The 18,227-nt window shown below is 39.4% G+C and overlaps 1 protein-coding gene across 1 annotated transcript in view; it reads right to left on the bottom strand.

Annotated features, from left to right (window-relative positions):
* The window catches only part of LOC126091926 (L-2-hydroxyglutarate dehydrogenase, mitochondrial), a 101,673-nt gene that overhangs the window by 31,231 nt on the left and 52,215 nt on the right, over positions 1-18,227 (bottom strand). Inside the window, exons 5-6 of the mRNA XM_049907248.1 lie at positions 5,617-5,726; positions 4,368-4,547 (exon numbers count right to left, since the gene is read on the bottom strand). Coding sequence (XP_049763205.1) covers positions 4,368-4,547; positions 5,617-5,726 — 290 coding nt within the window. The remainder of the gene's footprint in view (positions 1-4,367; positions 4,548-5,616; positions 5,727-18,227) is intronic.

Here is an 18,227-nt window from a genome sequence, read left to right as displayed (position 1 = left end):
GATACAAATGCTGGTGCCTTATCTTATACATGCACGAGTGGTGCTTGGTGTCATTCATGTGACAGGCCTGAAGGTGATGGGAATGAAAAATCAAAATTGGTTGCCTAATAAAACAATATATTAATATAATGGCTGTTGGTATATTATAATTACATTTCATTGACCAGCCACTGTCTCACACTCCTGAACCCAGGACAAAATTGCATTTATTTATAAGGCAGGTTTAGGTCTTCCCCTTTCTCTTCTGTGTGTAGAAGAAGCCATTTCACAAATGGTACAATGGAGAGGCCTGGTGAGTTCATTTAAGCAATTCTCAAAGTGAACAGTCATATTGTCATCTGGGTGTTTTTCTATCTTATGGTCATCTTGCTTTGATTGGGCCTTCCTGACAGTATGCTTCATCTTAGTCTTCTCCTTCAGAGTTGGTAACACCTTTAGGCCAAGGCAAACTGTTCTTCTGCAGTTGCCTTCCAGTGTGATGTCTATGGCATGGACTGAAGTGTTGCTTATGACTGGAATTTGTGATGAGATGGTAACAGTTTCTTTCAAATTTCTTTCTCCAAGGTGCATTTGCAAGACCAGTTTTTTCTATCAGAAACCATTGTGACGTCTATGTGGAAACACTTTTTCAGGTTTATTTGTGAGAGGTGCAGGAAACAAAACTGTAGAGGTTGGTTGTTGAAGATATTTGTACACTTTCTTCATTCCAGCATACAGTACATGCTTAGTCACCTCCAATTCCTCGATTTTCTTTTATTCCTTAAACATTGTACACTCTCTGGTCCAAGCTGCATGTGAACCTGAACAATTGACATACGACACAAGAGTTCAGAGGTGGTACAAATAGCTCCTTCAACAATGTCAGCCATAGCACTCTTACCACACATAGCTTGATTTTTATACCCCACAGTGGTTTGCCTGAATTTATGGTATGCGAAATACCTCATGGGGTTGGGGAAGTATGGTCTGACTTTTAGTCTTATGAAGCCTGCTTTAATGTAATCTGGCAAAAATCAGCCAACTGGACAGCAATGTAAAAAATTCTGATTTTGACAGTGTTCCACTCTGATGATGCATAACTTTTCACACTTCACTTCAATGACCCCTTTGTTATCTGTCCGCTCCTCCTTAAGCTCTGCAGTGTCCATGTGCAAGCTGTCACTGCATTTTACTACTGCCTGACTGTAGCAAAGGGTGCAGTGCAGTGCAACCTCAATAGGACACTTACTCGAAAGTTTTGACTTGAGGAAGCAAATGGCTTGCTGTGATATAGCTGTTTTGACCAGTAATGTTCCATTATACAACCACTTAGTACCTTCAAGGGTTCCAGCCAATCAGCCGAAAGTAGTTACAGAAAAAGCACTTCACCCAGACAGAGCCTTGTGTATCTGGGTAAGCCTTTACAAAAGATGTGCAGCAGGATCCACAGGGGTGCCCACTAGCAACTGTTCCACACCACAGGCAAATAGCACTCACATAAGATTGGGGAATTTTTTTATAGAGGTTTGTAATGTCCTCCTGATCCCCCTTGCCTGTGATACACAACATTCCACCACCATGCCGCACAGTGGTCACTGAAAAATGCCCAGAGCTTACGACGACATCAGAATGGTGGCACCTGCCACTTACAACTTCATTAGGAAATCCATACCCAGTAAATGATTGCTGAGCTCCCTGAGGTGCTTGACATTTACAGCGACACAGGGGAGCATGTGCGGCTTTACCAGAATATTGAGGATAAGACGAGCATTGCCCCCCCCCCCCCCCCAATCCAAAATCCTGGAAGGTGGAAGTAAACAAATTTGAACACAATATTATGGAAAGATAAGAGGAAGTAAATGAAGATGGGATGGGAAATATGATACTGTAAGAAGAATTAGACAGGGCCCTGAAAGAATTAAGTCAAAAGGAGGCCTCTGGAATAGATGACATTCCGCCAGAGTTGTTGAGATCCTTGAGAGGTCCATCCATGATAATAAAATTCCACTTGGTATACAAGATATACCAAATGAGCAAAATACTTCAAGAAGAATGTAACAGTTCCAAGAAAGGCAGGTGCTGACCAGTGTGAATATTACCAAAGTATCAGTTTAACGAGTCATGGTTAGAAAGCTTTTGACAATACTGATTTGACAAACTACTAGGAGTAAATTGTTATCTACAAACTGTAAAGCAACCAGGTCAAAGTCACAAGGCTCAGAGGACATGAAAGAGAGGCAGTAGTTGAGAGAAAATGAGACAGGGTTGTGACCTATCCCAAGGATTATTCAATCTGTACCTTAAGCAAGCTGTGAAGTACATGAAGGAAAAATCTGGAAAGGGAATTAAAGCTCATGAAGAAGAAATAAAATCTTTGAAGTTTGCCAATGTTGGAGTAATTCTGTTGGAGACAGTAGTAAAGGACTTAGAAGGACTATTCAATGGAATGGACAGTTTCTTGAAACGAGATTACAAGATCAACATCAACAAAAGTTGACTGAAGGGTAACTGGATGTAGTCAAGTTAAATCAGGTGATTCTGAGGGAATTAGATTAAGAAATGAGACACTAAAAGAGGTAGATGTGTTTTTATTATTTAGGATGAAAAATAAGTGATTATGGCCAAAGCAGAGGGGATATAAAATGTAGACTGCCAATAGCAAGGAGAGTATTATTGAAAAAGAGAAATTTGTTAACATCAAATACGAATGTAAATGTTTGGAAGTCTTTTTTAAATATTTGTGAAAATTTATGATTTTCACAACAACTGTCACTTTTTTATTTATAAACAACCAGTTTCAGTCAGACAACTAAACATCCTCAGGTATAACACAACTTCACTTGCATGAAATGAGTCATATCATGAGAACTCGTATATACATAAGACCCAACTGCATTAAAACCACAGCATGTTGTAAAGCATCAAACACAACTAACATAATAAGTTGATGTGGGCGAAGCACATGGACAGGATATGAAAGAATTTGCCTCAATTGTAGCCTTTTACAGGAGTGAAACATGGGTGATAAAACAATACAGACAAAAAAAGGGACGACACTTTTGAAATGTGGTGCTACAGAAGAATGCTGAAAGTTATACTTGGATAGATCAGATAACTGACGAGAAACTACTGAATCGAATTGGTGGATAAAATAAATTTATTTCAGAGCTCAATTAAAAGAAGGGTCCAATCGATAGGACATATCCTGAAATGACACAGAATTGTCAGTTTGGTAACATGCAGAACAGACTAGCACAGAGAGCTGCATCATACCAGTTTTTGGGCTGAAGACAACATCATCATCATCATCATCATCATCAACAACAACAACAACAACAAATGCCACAGTCACATGAAAACTACTTGGGCACTTTCAAAAAGTGTTAAATATTTACACACTTATGATTGTTAGAAACACAAGATCTGAGTTTAACATATTTTTCTGAATTGAATTTCCCATTTTATATAATCACTATCTACTCTGATGAAACAAGAAACGTGTATGGAGAGACTACACACGTTACTTAAAACATATCTACATTGTGATGAGAAACCAGTAAAAAGTGAATGCTACTGCCTAATAGAATGCAAAGTTATGGTTAAATTTTTAAGGTCAAGACACTTACAGAAATAATCAGTGTAACTACCTTACAGATGAGCAATATTATTTGCTTTAATGACTTTCTGTGATTTACTTTTAGTTGTATCCCTCCTGTCAATACCCACAGTTCAGAAGAGGAGATGGTATGACAACTGGATTTGCAGCAATTCTTAGATTCCATACATTCCAGTACAACCTATCCATTTGCATACTCACAGTGATATTCTTGACCAATCACAACACAAGCAGATGGTAGTCCGAATCACCTGGTCGGTGAATAAATGAATAAGTATGATGGAGGTAACTAAACAATAGGCTTAAGATTCATTGCAGAATGAAATTTTTTCTCAGGGGGGGACTGCAGACTGGAATGAAATTTACACAAATTAGAACAGTTTGTCACAGAGAACTAAAATCTGGATTGCATTTCTATTTAAGTGGAAGTTTGGGTTTGAATACTGATGCCATACACAATTTTAAACTGTATAGAGTTTTGTTTTAGTTTCATTTAGACAACTAGCAAGAAATGGACATTAAATGATATCAGATTACTAACACTGCACACCAGTGCTCAAAGTTCTGCTTTAAAATACATAAATCTCACTGTACAGTGACTGTATTGAGCTCTTGGTCTTCTCCTGCTTCTTCTTTTTAACTTTTATGATAATAGGCAATTCAGGACGATTCATTTTATTTTAAAAGTTGAAAATTACTCAAGATTTTAACAAAATTCCAAAATTACTCAATTTTTGTTTTCTAAGAATATATTTTAATAGGACATACATACCTTTCAACATCAGAAAATGTAATTTCTGGTATGTACTTCTGCAGCTCTTTCACCTGGAGGAAAGGGAATGCTGACTTTAGCATCTCTTTGCTACCAAACCCAAGATATTTAAATGCCAGTTTTCGAAATCCGGGATATGCTAAAACCTCTTTTAACTCCTTCCAGTCAAAATCTTTCCACCTTGAAAAATAAATATGAATCATTTAAATGTTTAATGTAACTGTAACAATACTTTCCTTAATTCTCTCTCTCTCTCTCTCTCTCTCTCTCTCTCTCTCTCTCTCTCTCACACACACACACACACACACACACACACACACACACACACACACCAATTACAGCAGCAATGAAATACATCATTGACACTAGTCTTAAAAGTGCCAAGAACAATGTTGCACAAATGAAATAGCACTGATGAAGGTCTAACATTACCTGTGGGATGCATAACTCACCTTGAATCAATGCAATTTCTCTCCCTGATATTAAATTTACCATATGCAACATCTCAGAATTAATCTAATGATCTTACGCCACTGCGGACACAAGCAAGTATAATATTTAATTATATCAAACACATAATACTATTAATATAATAGAGGGAAACATTCCACATGGGAAAAATATATCTAAAAAGAAAGATGATGAGACTTACCAAACAAAAGCGCTGGCAGGTCGATAGACATACAAACAAACACAAACATACACACAAAATTCAAGCTTTCGCAACCAACGGTTGCCTCATCAGGAAAGAGGGAAGGAGAGGGAAAGACGAAAGGATTTGGGTTTTAAGGGAGAAGTTAAGGAGTCATTCCAATCCCGGGAGCAGAAAGACTTACCTTAGGGGGAAAAAGGACAGGTAAACACTCGCGCACACACACACATATCCATCCGCATCTGCTTGTGTCTGTGTATATGCGGATGGATATGTGTGTGTGTGTGTGTGTGTGTGTGTGTGTGTGTGTGTGTGTGTGTGTGTGCGCGAGTGTTTACCTGTCCTTTTTTCCCCCTAAGGTAAGTCTTTCTGCTCCCAGGATTGGAATGACTCCTTACCCTCTCCCTTAAAACCCAAATCCTTTCGTCTTTCTCTCTCCTTCCCTCTCCTTCCCTCTTTCCTGATGAGGCAACCGTTGGTTGCGAAAGCTTGAATTTTGTGTGTATGTTTGTGTTTGTTTGTGTGTCTATCGACCTGCCAGCGCTTTTGTTTGGTAAGTCACATAATACTATTACTATGCTCTGACATATTGTGTACCTGTAGCCTTCTCGTTTAAATGCAAGGATAGCATTTGGTCCAAGCCATACACTGCCATCCATTCGGGGTGTAAAGTGGACTCCCAAAAATGGATACCTCGGATCTGGAACCTTCAGAAAAAACGGAAAATCAGTTAAACTGAATCACAAATAAACTATTGTGATCTACATCTACATCGATACTCCACAAGCCACCACATGTGCATGGCAGAGAGTAACCCATACCACTACTAGTCATTTCTTTTCCCATTCCACTTGCAAATAGAGTAATGGAAAAATGACTGCCTATATGGCTCCGTACGAACCCTAATTTCTCATATCTTAACTTCATGGTCCTTACTCGCAATGTATGTTGGCTGCAGCAGAATTGTTTGGCAGTCAGCTCCAAATGCCGGTTCTCTAAATTATCTCAATAGTGTTTCTTGGAAAGAACATTGCCTTTCCTCTATGGATTACCATCTGAGTTCCCAAAGCATCTCCGTATCACTTACGTGTTGTCTGAACCTACCAGTAACAAATCTCACAGCCAGCCTCTGAATTGCTTTAATGTCTTCCTTCAATCCATCCTGGTATGGATCCCACACACTTGGGTAGTGCTCACGAATAGGTTGCACCAGTGTCCTACATGCGGTCTCCTTTACAGGTGAACCACTCTTTTCTAAAATTCTCCCAACAAACCAAAGTCAACCATTCACCTTCCCTACCACAGTTCTCATATGCTCATTCCAGTTTATATAGCTTTGCAACATTATGCCCAGAAATTTAAACACTTGACTGTGTCAACCAGGCCACTAGTAATACTGTATCTGAAAGTTGCAGGTTTGTTCTACCCACTCCTGCACATTAATTTATATTTGTCCACATTTAGAGGTAGCTGTCATCACACCAACTTGATATCTTGTCTAAATTGTCTTGTATCTTCCTACAGTCACTCAGCTTCGACACCTTACCATACACCATAGCACCATCAGCAAACAACTGCAGATTGCTGTCCATCCTGTTTGCCAAACCATTTATGTATATAGGGAGCAATAGCAGTCCCATCACACTTCTCTAGGGCACTCCTGATGATACACTTCTCTGATGAACACTCGCTGTTGAGGACAACATAATGAGTTCTATTACTTAAGAAGTCGTTGAGCCACTCACATACCTGTGAACTTATTCCGTATGTTTGTACCTTTGTTAACAGCTTGCAATGATGCACCATGTTAAATGCCTTCTCAATCTCAAGGAAGTTTACTATATTCGAACTGAGGATATTTTCAAGGATTCTGCAGGAAACCAAAATCAGGGATATTCGTCTGTAATTTTGCTGGTCTATTCTTTTACCCTTCTTATACAATGGAATCACCTGCACTTTTTTCTAGTCGATTGGGACTTTGTGCTGGGTGAGAGATTCACAATAAATGCAGGCTAGGTTTGGGGCCAATGCCATAGAGTATTCTTTGTAAAACTGAATTGGGATTCCATCTGGACCTGGTGATCTATTAGCTTTCAAATCTTTCAGTTGTTTCTCTATGCCATGGATGCTTATTACTATGTCATCCATATGAGAATCTGTCTGATGATCGTATGAAAGTGTGTTTGTATGATTTTCCTGCGTGAATGATTTGTTGAAAGTGAAATTTGAAACTTCAGCTTTTGTTCTGTTATCTTCAATTGCCACTCCACAGACTGGATAACAAGGGACTGAATGGAAGCCTTAGACCCACACAGTGATTTTACATAGGACCAGAATTTTCTCAGATTCTCTGCCAGATCTTTTGCTAAGGTGTGACGCTGGTAGTAGTTGTATGCTCCACACAAAGATCTTTTCAAAGATGCACAAATCTCTACCAACCTTTGCTTGTCATCATTTGTGCATTCTCTTTTGAACTGAGAGTGCAACAGCCTCTGCTTCCTCAGCATCTTTCAAATTTCATTATTAAACCATGGTGAGTCTTATTCATCCATTACCTGCTTTCTAGGCACATAACTCTCTAGATCATGATTTAAAATCTGCTTAAACTTAGCCCATAATTCTTCTATATCCATCTTACTGGAAATAAGTGATTTCAATTCACTGTCTAGCAGAAACACTCTCCTAGCCCACTTGACTCATTAATTAACTTTTGTAATCATAGCTGCTGTGATCATATCATGATTGCTAATCCTTGTTTCTATATTGACATTGTAGATAAGGTCTGGAATATCTAAGATATTTCCATTGCATGTGGGCAGCCAAGCTAGCTGCTCAAGACAGTTTCCAGAAAAGTGTTCAAAAGTATTTTGCATGACTGTCTGTCTGTACCCCCTGCAATGAATCCACAGACAGCCTATACTTGGTAGGTTAAAGTTGCCTCCAACAAGTATTGCATGATCTGGGTATTTACGCACTACTGACCATAGACCTCCTTTCAATGATTCTAGAACTGTCCCAGTGGAGTCAGGTGGCCAGTAAAATCACCCAACAATTAACTTGGTTTCATTTACACCTGTTATATGCAACCAGATAACTTCATTACCACACTCAACTTCGACCTCAATAGAAAGAACATTTTTGTCAACTGTAATCAACACCCCCTCCTGGTGTCTTTGCAATATACATTCCACGCCTCGCTAAGTATCTCAGAGCTTTCCGCTTCGGATTTCAGTCAGCTCTTGGCCCCAAGAATAATTTGAGTGCGAGAACTTTCCTGGAGGGCAGTAAATTTGGGAACTTTATTACAGATACTTCGACAGTTTACTGACACAGTTTTGACAGTTGAAGTGTCTTTACTCTGAATGCAGTCTGGTTCAGAGCAGCCTGAAAAACCCTCACATGCACTCCTCAAGTACTCTGTGACCTGAGTAGTTGCTTCCTTTGTGTAGTGCATTCCTGACCTATCAAGGTGAATCCTATAAATCCCCACACCATAACAGAGGTCTAGAAATCCACTGCCAAGACCAGCACAGAGTCAACGAAGCCTTTGGTTGAGACCCTCCACTCGGCTCCAATCAAAGGATCCCAACCAATTCTGAGAATGTTGCTGCAAATTGCATGCTCTGCTTGCACCTCGCCAGTAGCCTGTGTGAACTGAGGATGGCCTCAGAACCCATGTGACAGGTATTGTTGGTGCCAACGTGAGTCACAAGTTGCAGACGACTGCACCCTGCACGCTCGATAACCGCAGGCAAGGCCACCTCCACATCCTGGATAGGGCCCCCCGGCAGACATACTGCGTGCATATTGGCTTTCTTTCCAGCAGCTCTAAATGCTATCTGCCTAAGGCGTTCCATAACACGCCTAACGTTGGAGCTCCCGATACCCAATAACACCCCCCCCCCTCCCTGCCCCAATGTGCCTGCTCAGACCCTGCTAAAGGAGCAGCCACCTGTCCACTCACAGGGTGAATCGGCAAGGCCAGGTGCCTAGTATCCACATTGATCCTCTGCCTCAATCAATACGAATGCCTTACCATTGGCACTCACCCTGCTGTGAGAGAGGATCCACTGTATCGGGTACACTACGAGGTGCCTCAGCAGCAGAGCCCTTGGGCAAAACAAGCGACACCTGAATGTTCCATATGACGAGCTAGATTCTCCACCATCACTACAGCCCAAGGCAGCAACCTGAAAGTGACTGACCATAGACAAAAGTGCATTCAGCTGTTCGCAAACTGCAGCCAGTTCCTCCTGTATCCGCACTCAGCATGCACACATCTTAACCATCCTAACAAGACTAACTGAAGGAGTATACTACAAAAGCAGACAGCATCCTAGATATGCAACTTGCTACCCTTCCGATGTGTCACCAAAGCACACTGATGTGTTAATGAGCTATGTAGCTGGCTGTCCAGTGCGCAACTATTGCACTACAGACTGAATCAATTCACCCTTACAAAAACATGAGACTGAATCTCTTGACAGAAAAAGAAACAAAAATTTTAATAAATATACTACAAGAAAAATACAGAAAAAGATAAACACTTAACTTGCCACTCTGTAGATGTATATGACCTGTACATCACTATTTTGGAAATTATAATACTGGAATTAATATATTCATAAAGTAATACTAAATATAAATATTATTCATGAAGAAAGAAAACTCAAGTTTCTTTAAAGAGAAGGGAGCAATGGACAAAGACAGAGTTTGAAGTTGTCTAAATTTGAAGACCTTATTTCAATAGCGGTACACTAATTTTGTTCATTTCGAGACACTGATGATATAACGTAACTGACTGATGATATTGCAACAAGGTATGAACTGCAATATTTCAGGTATCTCAGTCAAAGGACTGCCATCAGTCAATTATGTTTAGGCCTCAGTATCTCAAAAATGAATACAGCTGAAGGTATACCACTACAGAAGTAAGGTATTCATTTCTTATTATGGAATACATTTTACAAACATGAGACAAAATTATAAAGTAAAAACAGGAAAATTCCACAATATATACATAAGTTCATACTATGGAAGTCATTAGACACTTACAAAACAACTCTAGATCTGTGGCATTTGGAACTAGTGATCACTTCTTTAGGCACAGAGTAAATCTTGATACAAAAAGGAACTCTAGATTTCATGTCTTGTTTCTCTCTAATTCTGGTAGGGTTTGGTAGTTGGACTTATTAACAGCAGGATTTGTACACTGATAGTTTACATCCCCTTGAAGTGAAACACTAACTCCCATCTATTATAGTCTTGATATAAATGTTGTCATATTCTTAGACACTGTTTCACTACATGAGCACACATCCATACTCAAAATGGTCCCATGACAGACTAATCACATGGTTGTCATATTTCTGGTGCCTTGGAATTACTGATTCTTCTCTAAGGCAAAAGCAAAATGTACCTCCTGTCATGCAACATTGTCCTCAGCTGAAACGTGTCAACCTAGATATTCATTAGAGCCATGATTGTCCTTTAGTCAGGCACTGAGTTTAAATTTATCTAGATTCACCTCACATTATTGGATTTAGCTTCTTACAGATCCTGATAAGTTAGGCCCTACACTCACCCTCACCAGCATCATTATATTATAAGATTATTTAAGACTCTTAAAGTTCCAAAAATATTAAAACCCCTCACTGATAGGGAAAAAAGGACAAGCAGAACATAAAATGTAAACCAAGCATAATTTATCATCTGTGACTTAGTACTTCTTTCACATCTTTCAATGATTTGTTGACATGAAAATGCCGAGTTGCACTGTAGTGGATTATTTCTGCTACCTTTTGTGGATATGTGAAAGCTGTGATTTCTTCTAATCACTGTGCACGGCCTTTTATTCATGGAATCTATAGTATATTTTGGTTATAAAAGGGCATAACACTACAGTAATTATTGTACAAAATTTGAATGGGATTCTGTCAGGTTCAGGGACCTTGTTCAGTTTTAGTTATTTCAGCTGTTTTGCAACAACACTGACTTTAATACCTATATCACACGTCTCTGCAGTTGTGTGACACACAAACTAGAGAAGTACTCGCACACACTTGCGAAAATGATCTTCAGCTTTTTCTGTCATAGCTCTGCTATCCTCAGTTACAATTCCTGTATCATCCATATTGTGAGGTAACGGGCAAATTGTGGCGTCCTGAAAATATTCTAAGTTCGGAATTGACATGGTCGCACGGGACACGCGGCGGGCCGACCACGTGGTGCCGGACGTTGGCCGAAGCAAGAGGAGTCCAGCCCGATCGCACTGGAGGTCAAAGTGGCCAATTACTATTGATTGCGTCAGGCCATAAGTACTCCACAGTGACACGAAAAAATGGTAGCAGAATACTTATAAATATATTTATTCATCTATGTCTTTGTTTATATCTGATGTATACTATTCATGAAGAAATTGGTTAAATATTTACTGTGTTTTAGAAAGCTCAGAGACATTAGGCTACTGGCCTACCTTTTGTTGCTATTCCTTTGATATATGTTGTTTTAGTTTGTTTATGTATTTAATAATGTGTGTTAGAGCGTGTTTATGGTCCATCCGTAAGCTATTTAAACGTAAATCCAGTATTTCACATGTGTTTCAATATGTTTGTGAGTGTATGTTGGCTTGTAGACATGGAGGGAGTGCTCTAGCCAATCACAGTACTCGTTACTAAGAGAGACGTATGGAGGTTGGGGAGAATCATTTCCGGAGAGGACGCGGGTAGTTCTGAACAGGGCGGCATGAGGGAGAGTCACACAGGCCACGGGGAGTGCTGGACGTGAAGGCGCGCGGACGCACAGTTGCTGGAAAGACTTGAGGAGTGGAGCAGTTTGCGCGTGATCGTGATAGGTAGAAATACTCCACAGTGCTGACTTGTGTACTTGTGAAATTTCCGTGGCTTCTGCAGTGAAGACGTAGTAAGTGTTTGGAAGTGAATATCTCATGAGCTATGTTGTTGTTCATAACTAATTATGTGAAGTAGGAATCTACTGTTTCCCTGTTATTCAACTTATATTTTATTTAACTGCTGGATCATCGACACCAATAAGTGTTTTGCAGAAATATACTGCATTCTCAAAAGTACTTCTACTATCGTACTCATAATTTAAAGTCATTAAGATAGTACCTGCAGATTTTATTTAATTGCCATCTTTCATTTATGAAGTTCTATATTACATCCAAAACTTTGTTGTGAATGCTTCAACAGTTAACCAAGAGGATTTTAATACTCTCAAATGTGAAGCAGAATTTCTTTGGACCCCACACTGATACTTCCAGCTATCCTACAACTATCAATATCTGGGATGGAAGCAGAGTCAAATCCATGGCTTAAGTCCAGGAAGTCAAAGCCCAGCTTGTCACCGAACCTCCATAGTTTCTGGTTCAAGCCTTCCCCTCGACAGATTATAAGCTTTGTTGAAACTCCATGAGCAAGACTGGTATTTTCAACCTTCTCTGCCAGTCACTGGAAAATCAAAGAATGACCTTAGAGCCTAGATGAAAGGCATCATTGGTCTCAATGTGTGCAACAACGTGCAGTTCATTATACCCTGTTCCTCAATGGCTGCAAGAATGATATCTTCAGCATGCTAAATGAGCCTCCCAGTCTTACACATTGGTTGCACATGGTGTTCTTTTCCATCCTTTGCTGCCACTTCACTTAGGGATAACTATTCACCATTCATTTGTACTACTAATGATTAACAGACCCCTTCCCTTTTGTGTCTGCCCCCTTGACACACAATCAGCACATCTGCCAACAGGTGAAGTGGTTTTTATTGGCTCAGTATCAGAATCAGTTTCAGTGGAAGACAGCACCTTAATCTTATCAGAATCAGTTTCAGTGGAAGACAGCACCTTAATCTTGTGTTGGTTGTAGCATTCTGAGCTTTCCCTGGTCCCTTTCTTCCCTGTACAGGAAGCCCCCTATCACTGTCACACCACTCACAGTCAAGTGGACGAGTAATGACGGATCCCGTATTTCCTGCAGAAGACACACGGTCTACATGAGAGGATAGTGCCTCTCCGGTACATGGCTCTCACTAGCCCTCTCAACAAACCCTTTCACAGGAGCTTCCAGTTGCTTGACAGCAGTGAGAGCAACTTCCAGCTGCTTATGAACAGCAACTGATTCGTCCCATGGCGGAGAACAGCAAACACAGTGAGACTGCATTGTGTTTGGTGCAATACATTACAGAACAGTAAATTAAAGTCCGTGTCATGTAGGAAGGCAGCCCACCATTAGCCGCTGGCAGCCAATAGTATTCACAGTCTTTCCGAGCAGCTAACAATGAGTTACAGCTAGACAGCGAAAATCCCGCTCCTGCCTCAACTCTGTTGCCATACTTCGCAACAACAGAATTATTCATTCAACTGTCAGTGTTTCTCATATAGCAGTATAGCTGTGAATGCGTACCTGCAAATGATTTAGTACGATTGAAAAAGTCAGGTGATGGCAATGCACGTGAAGTGCTTCACAAGCAGGTAAGGGGGATTATTTACCGCATTTATAACTTACTCATACGTGAATTTTGAAAGTAAGTCTACCAATGTCTGAAGACACAAGAACAGACTGCAGAAGCATGTGATGTCGGCAAGAGCTGTACAAACCACAGAAGAAATTGGTTTCATGTCACCTGGAAACAATCGAAATTGCAAGAAATCTGCAACACAAATGGACAGTTTAAAGAATGATGTTTTATAGTGCTCCATGTGAATGGTGAATGCCTGACATCACAAAAACTTGTTACGGTTATGCAGGAGAAAACTGGCTTCATAGGTAAGTGCTTTGTAAATGTAAAAAATTTAGAAGACATTGGTTCCAAATATGTTAGGAAGAGCGTTTTCACTTCAAAGAAGTGACACAGGTGCACCACGAGCTACATCCCATATGAAGATACACAAGAAGGAGATACATGGCTATTACAAATGATTGAAGCGATTTCGTAAATTCACTGTAGCTCCATTCATTGACATATGGTCACGACACACTACAGATACGTAGAAAAACTCATAAAGTTTTGTTCGGCTGAAGCCACACTTCAGGTTTATGCTGTCAGAGCGCTCGAGAGCGCAGTGAGACAAAATGGCGACAGGAGCCGAGAAAGCATATGTCGTGATTGAAATGCACTCACATCAGTCAGTCATAACAGAGCAACGACACTTCAGGACGAAGTTCAACAAAGATCCACCAACTGCTAACTCCATTCGACGATGGTATGCACAGTTTAAAGCTTCTGGATGCCTCTGTAAGGGGAAATCAACGGGTCGGCCTGCAGTGAGTGAAGAAACGGTTGATCGCGTGCGGGCAAGTTTCACGCGTAGCCCGCGGAAAATTGGCTCATGCCAGAACTGGAGACCGACAGCGCCGACTTCACTTTCAACAGGATGGTGCTCCACCGCACTTCCATCATGATGTTCGGCATTTCTTAAACAGGAGATTGGAAAACTGATGGATCGGTCGTGGTGGAGATCATGATCAGCAATTCATGTCATGGCATCCATGCTCTCCCGACTTAACCCCATGCGATTTCTTTCTGTGGGGTTATGTGAAAGATTCAGTGTTTAAACCTCCTCTACCAAGAAACGTGCCAGAACTGCGAGCTCACATCAACGAAGCTTTCAAACTCATTGATGGGGACATGCTGCGCCGAGTGTGGGAGGAACTTGATTATCGGCTTGATGTCTGCCTAATCACTAAAGGGGCACATATCGAACATTTGTGAATGCCTAAAAAAAACTTTTTGAGTTTTTGTATGTGTGTGCAAAGCATTGTGAAAATATCTCAAATAATAAAGTTATTGTAGAGCTGTGAAATCGCTTCAATCATTTGTAATAACCCTGTAGTTTAGCAGTGTACTACCTTGATGAAACATGGGTCAATCGGGATCATTCTAGGAAGATCTGTTGGAAAATGAGTGATGATACTGATGGTTTTAAAGTTCTCATAGGAATAGTTTCTCAGATAATTATTCTGTATGCTGGCTCTTCTGGTTTTGTTCCTGAATGTAAACTTGTATTTAGGTGTAAGAAAAACAGGAGTGACTACCATTCGGAAATCGACGTTGTCAGTTTCATGACGTGGTTCAAAATTCTTGTCATACCTTGCTTTGAAGTGGGTCATTGACAGTTGTAATTCAACTGCTACAGAGAAACACCAAGTACATGGATTTTTTCCCTGGCTTAAAAATAGAAATACTTCGCATAGTGTAAAACAGACTTGTGCTGGTCTTCTGCAGCTCATTAATTTATAAAATTCTTGTGACAGAACGTACAAACTTGATGTCCTTGCATGGGAATGGGGTCACACAGTTTTGCATTTACCCATGTGTCACTGTCAGTATAGCCCCATGGAATTGATTTGAGCAAACGGTAAAGGCTATGTGGGAGAAAAAAACAAAACATTCAAGATAGCAGAAACTGAAACACCTGTGCATGAGGCGATGGACAACACACCCCTTCAGTGTGGGCACAGTCTATGCAACACGCTGAAAAGTTTCAGAAAGAATAATGTGACAGAGAAGTGATGATGGATATAAGCCTTGAAACTGTCGTCATAAATTTACAATCAGACAGTTCGGAAACAGACTCAAATATCAGTGATAATGGTATTGCGAAGTAGACTTTGGAACAAAGTAAAGTAATAATATTTTTTAGTTTTAAAATCTGGTGGTTTAAAAAATGTGTTTGTCAACATATCACTTACATACATAGTAAACAGAGCATCCTAGCTTTATTTATTATGACTTTGCATCCTATGAACTATGCAGACTATAATTCAACATACTGCCTAAGGAGAAGTTGAGCATCTCCCAGCATGTTGTATGCTCTAATAAGATGCGAGAATGCAGCTGGATAAAAAAGTCTAGTATTTCCACATGTAAACCACTGACATTTTCAAGGTGCGAACTGGAAAATGCCTTAAAATGACAGTAACTGTCAGTTGTCAAGATATCAGTGGTTTTTTATGTTATTGGTTAGCATTCCATGGATATATTTGTAGCTGATGGTTAATTGTTTGCTTGTTCAATGTATTATAAATGCGGTCTCTCACTGTAATGTCAAACGAGTTAGTTTACACCCAGAATGCCTGTTGACAGCGGTAAATATGACAAATTACTGACTATTTTGACAATAGCCTTTTCTACCAGTAAACTTATACACATTTTTAAAAGTTCTACTGAATGCAAGCAGTTATCAAGCAGATATAATGATTTTGGTTTGTCCTTGAAGTTAATTTGTTGTGTATTAAGTATTTACCTATAATACAGTTCAAATCACAGTAAATGATAATTATTGCACACAGTTTCAATGATCTTGTTGTTCGACAATTGTCATTTTGAGGAAAATCGTACTTCATGTCTTCACAAAGCAGTGTCAGCTGTTCTCGCCTCCCAACATTATGCAGACTAAATCTATGGAGCAGTGAATGTGACTACATCTTCAAGACACAAAGTAATATTTCTCTCATGATGATTAACTGAAATCGGCTTTAAGATTTATTATTCCCCTCATAGATTTGAATGTATAATACAAAGGACCATAGCCAAATGAACCAGATTCTTGTCTGCAGAAACACTGTTTGGCAACATGGACTTCATTTGCCAGGTCTCTGCTGCCGCATGTGTGCAATTCTCATCCCTCCAAGCTTCCTTACAACTCTGCCTCTATGCACAAAAGTGCCATCATACGTGATGCTGATTCTTCATTTATGGGCCTGGCCACCTTTTAGAACTGAAACACTTAACAGCCACAACATCTATTTGAGAACAGAAAACTGTAGCACAAAATTTACTGTTTCTCTGAAACATTTTTCAGGTCATGTTCACGAACAAATTAGAAAACAGTATTAATTTACAATAAATATAGACAATATACACTCTTGTTAAAAGAGGACACTAATGTTATTTACAGCGATAATAAATCACAAATGCCAGTTTACTACAAAAGAGGTTATGCACAACTCAAATTACAAAAGTTCTAGAAAATGCACTTTTTCTCACATAAATATACGATGAAAATAGAGAATAATTGGTTTTGAATGAGGATTATGTGGCCAAAAGTTTCTAAAAAGCACAAATTAAGTTTACAATTGAAGATATAGTGACAGCGCTCTGCACCACTCGCAGAAATTCGAAATAACACAATATATCATGATACACACATGTATTAACACACCATGCACTTCATGAAAGAACTGTCCAACTGTCGTGGCCTTATTTGTTCATTTGTAAAATTATACTACAATTTTATAGGCAATTTGTGTCTAGTGGAAAAGGCTCTATACTCAAGACACCAGAAAAAATTCAATATCTTACCAAATGAAGAGATTACGAGAATTTTTCTATAACTGGAGGCTTATAACTAATTTTTCTTCCCATACACTGAATAGACTACACTCAATTTTTATGGTACTTTTTCCCCATAATGCAGCAATTAATACAATATCTAAGTGGTTTTAAGATTTCTTTTAAACACATAAGCTATCCCAACCAGATAAATAATTGTTTTGTAACACACATACTGCCTTTAATACTTCCTGTTCACATGGTTCCACAAATTTAAAATTAGCATGTAGTGGGAGGTGATCTGGTGTCTTCACATGTCAATCTTTAATACTAGTAAATTGGCCAACAGTAAACTAGTAACAACAAAGGGAGAGCGGCTGTATATGCAAAAAATAAAAACTGGATCAGTGTGAGTAGGACTGGTGCTCTGAGAATCCTGTACAAACTTAATTAAGTACATTATTATAATAACAACAACAATAATAATAATAATAATAGTAATAATAATGAAAAATGAAATAATCGTATGGCATTGTTGGCTGGGAGGCCCCATTTGGGGTAGTTTGGCCATGTATTGCAAAAGGGACAGTAAACCTTAGGACCTGGTATAAATTTCAACTTGTTTCCTTTATCTGTTCCTGTTCCTTAACAGTCAGACAGACAACCAGAGATCCTCTGAGGGTTCCATTTATATGGGACCCTAAAAATGGAGATACGTCTAAGGTCCTTAATACTGTTGTAGCACGACCCAGCCTTCAGCTGGAAAATTATTAGTCCTTAACAAAAATAAGGAAAAGTGCAATAGAGCACTGCATTAACATATGCAGGTCAGTAGCCAAAAGTGTGGTAACATTCGGGTCACAATAACAGACAAGTAAGCAGATTGTGCAGCAAAGATATCTGTGCTCAGTAATAAA

This window comes from Schistocerca cancellata, chromosome 7 (genome assembly GCF_023864275.1).
Source record: "Schistocerca cancellata isolate TAMUIC-IGC-003103 chromosome 7, iqSchCanc2.1, whole genome shotgun sequence".
Taxonomy (NCBI): Eukaryota; Metazoa; Arthropoda; class Insecta; order Orthoptera; family Acrididae; genus Schistocerca; species Schistocerca cancellata.
The sequence above is the reverse complement of the archived record's forward strand: the minus strand, read 5'-3'. Positions and strand labels throughout refer to the sequence as shown.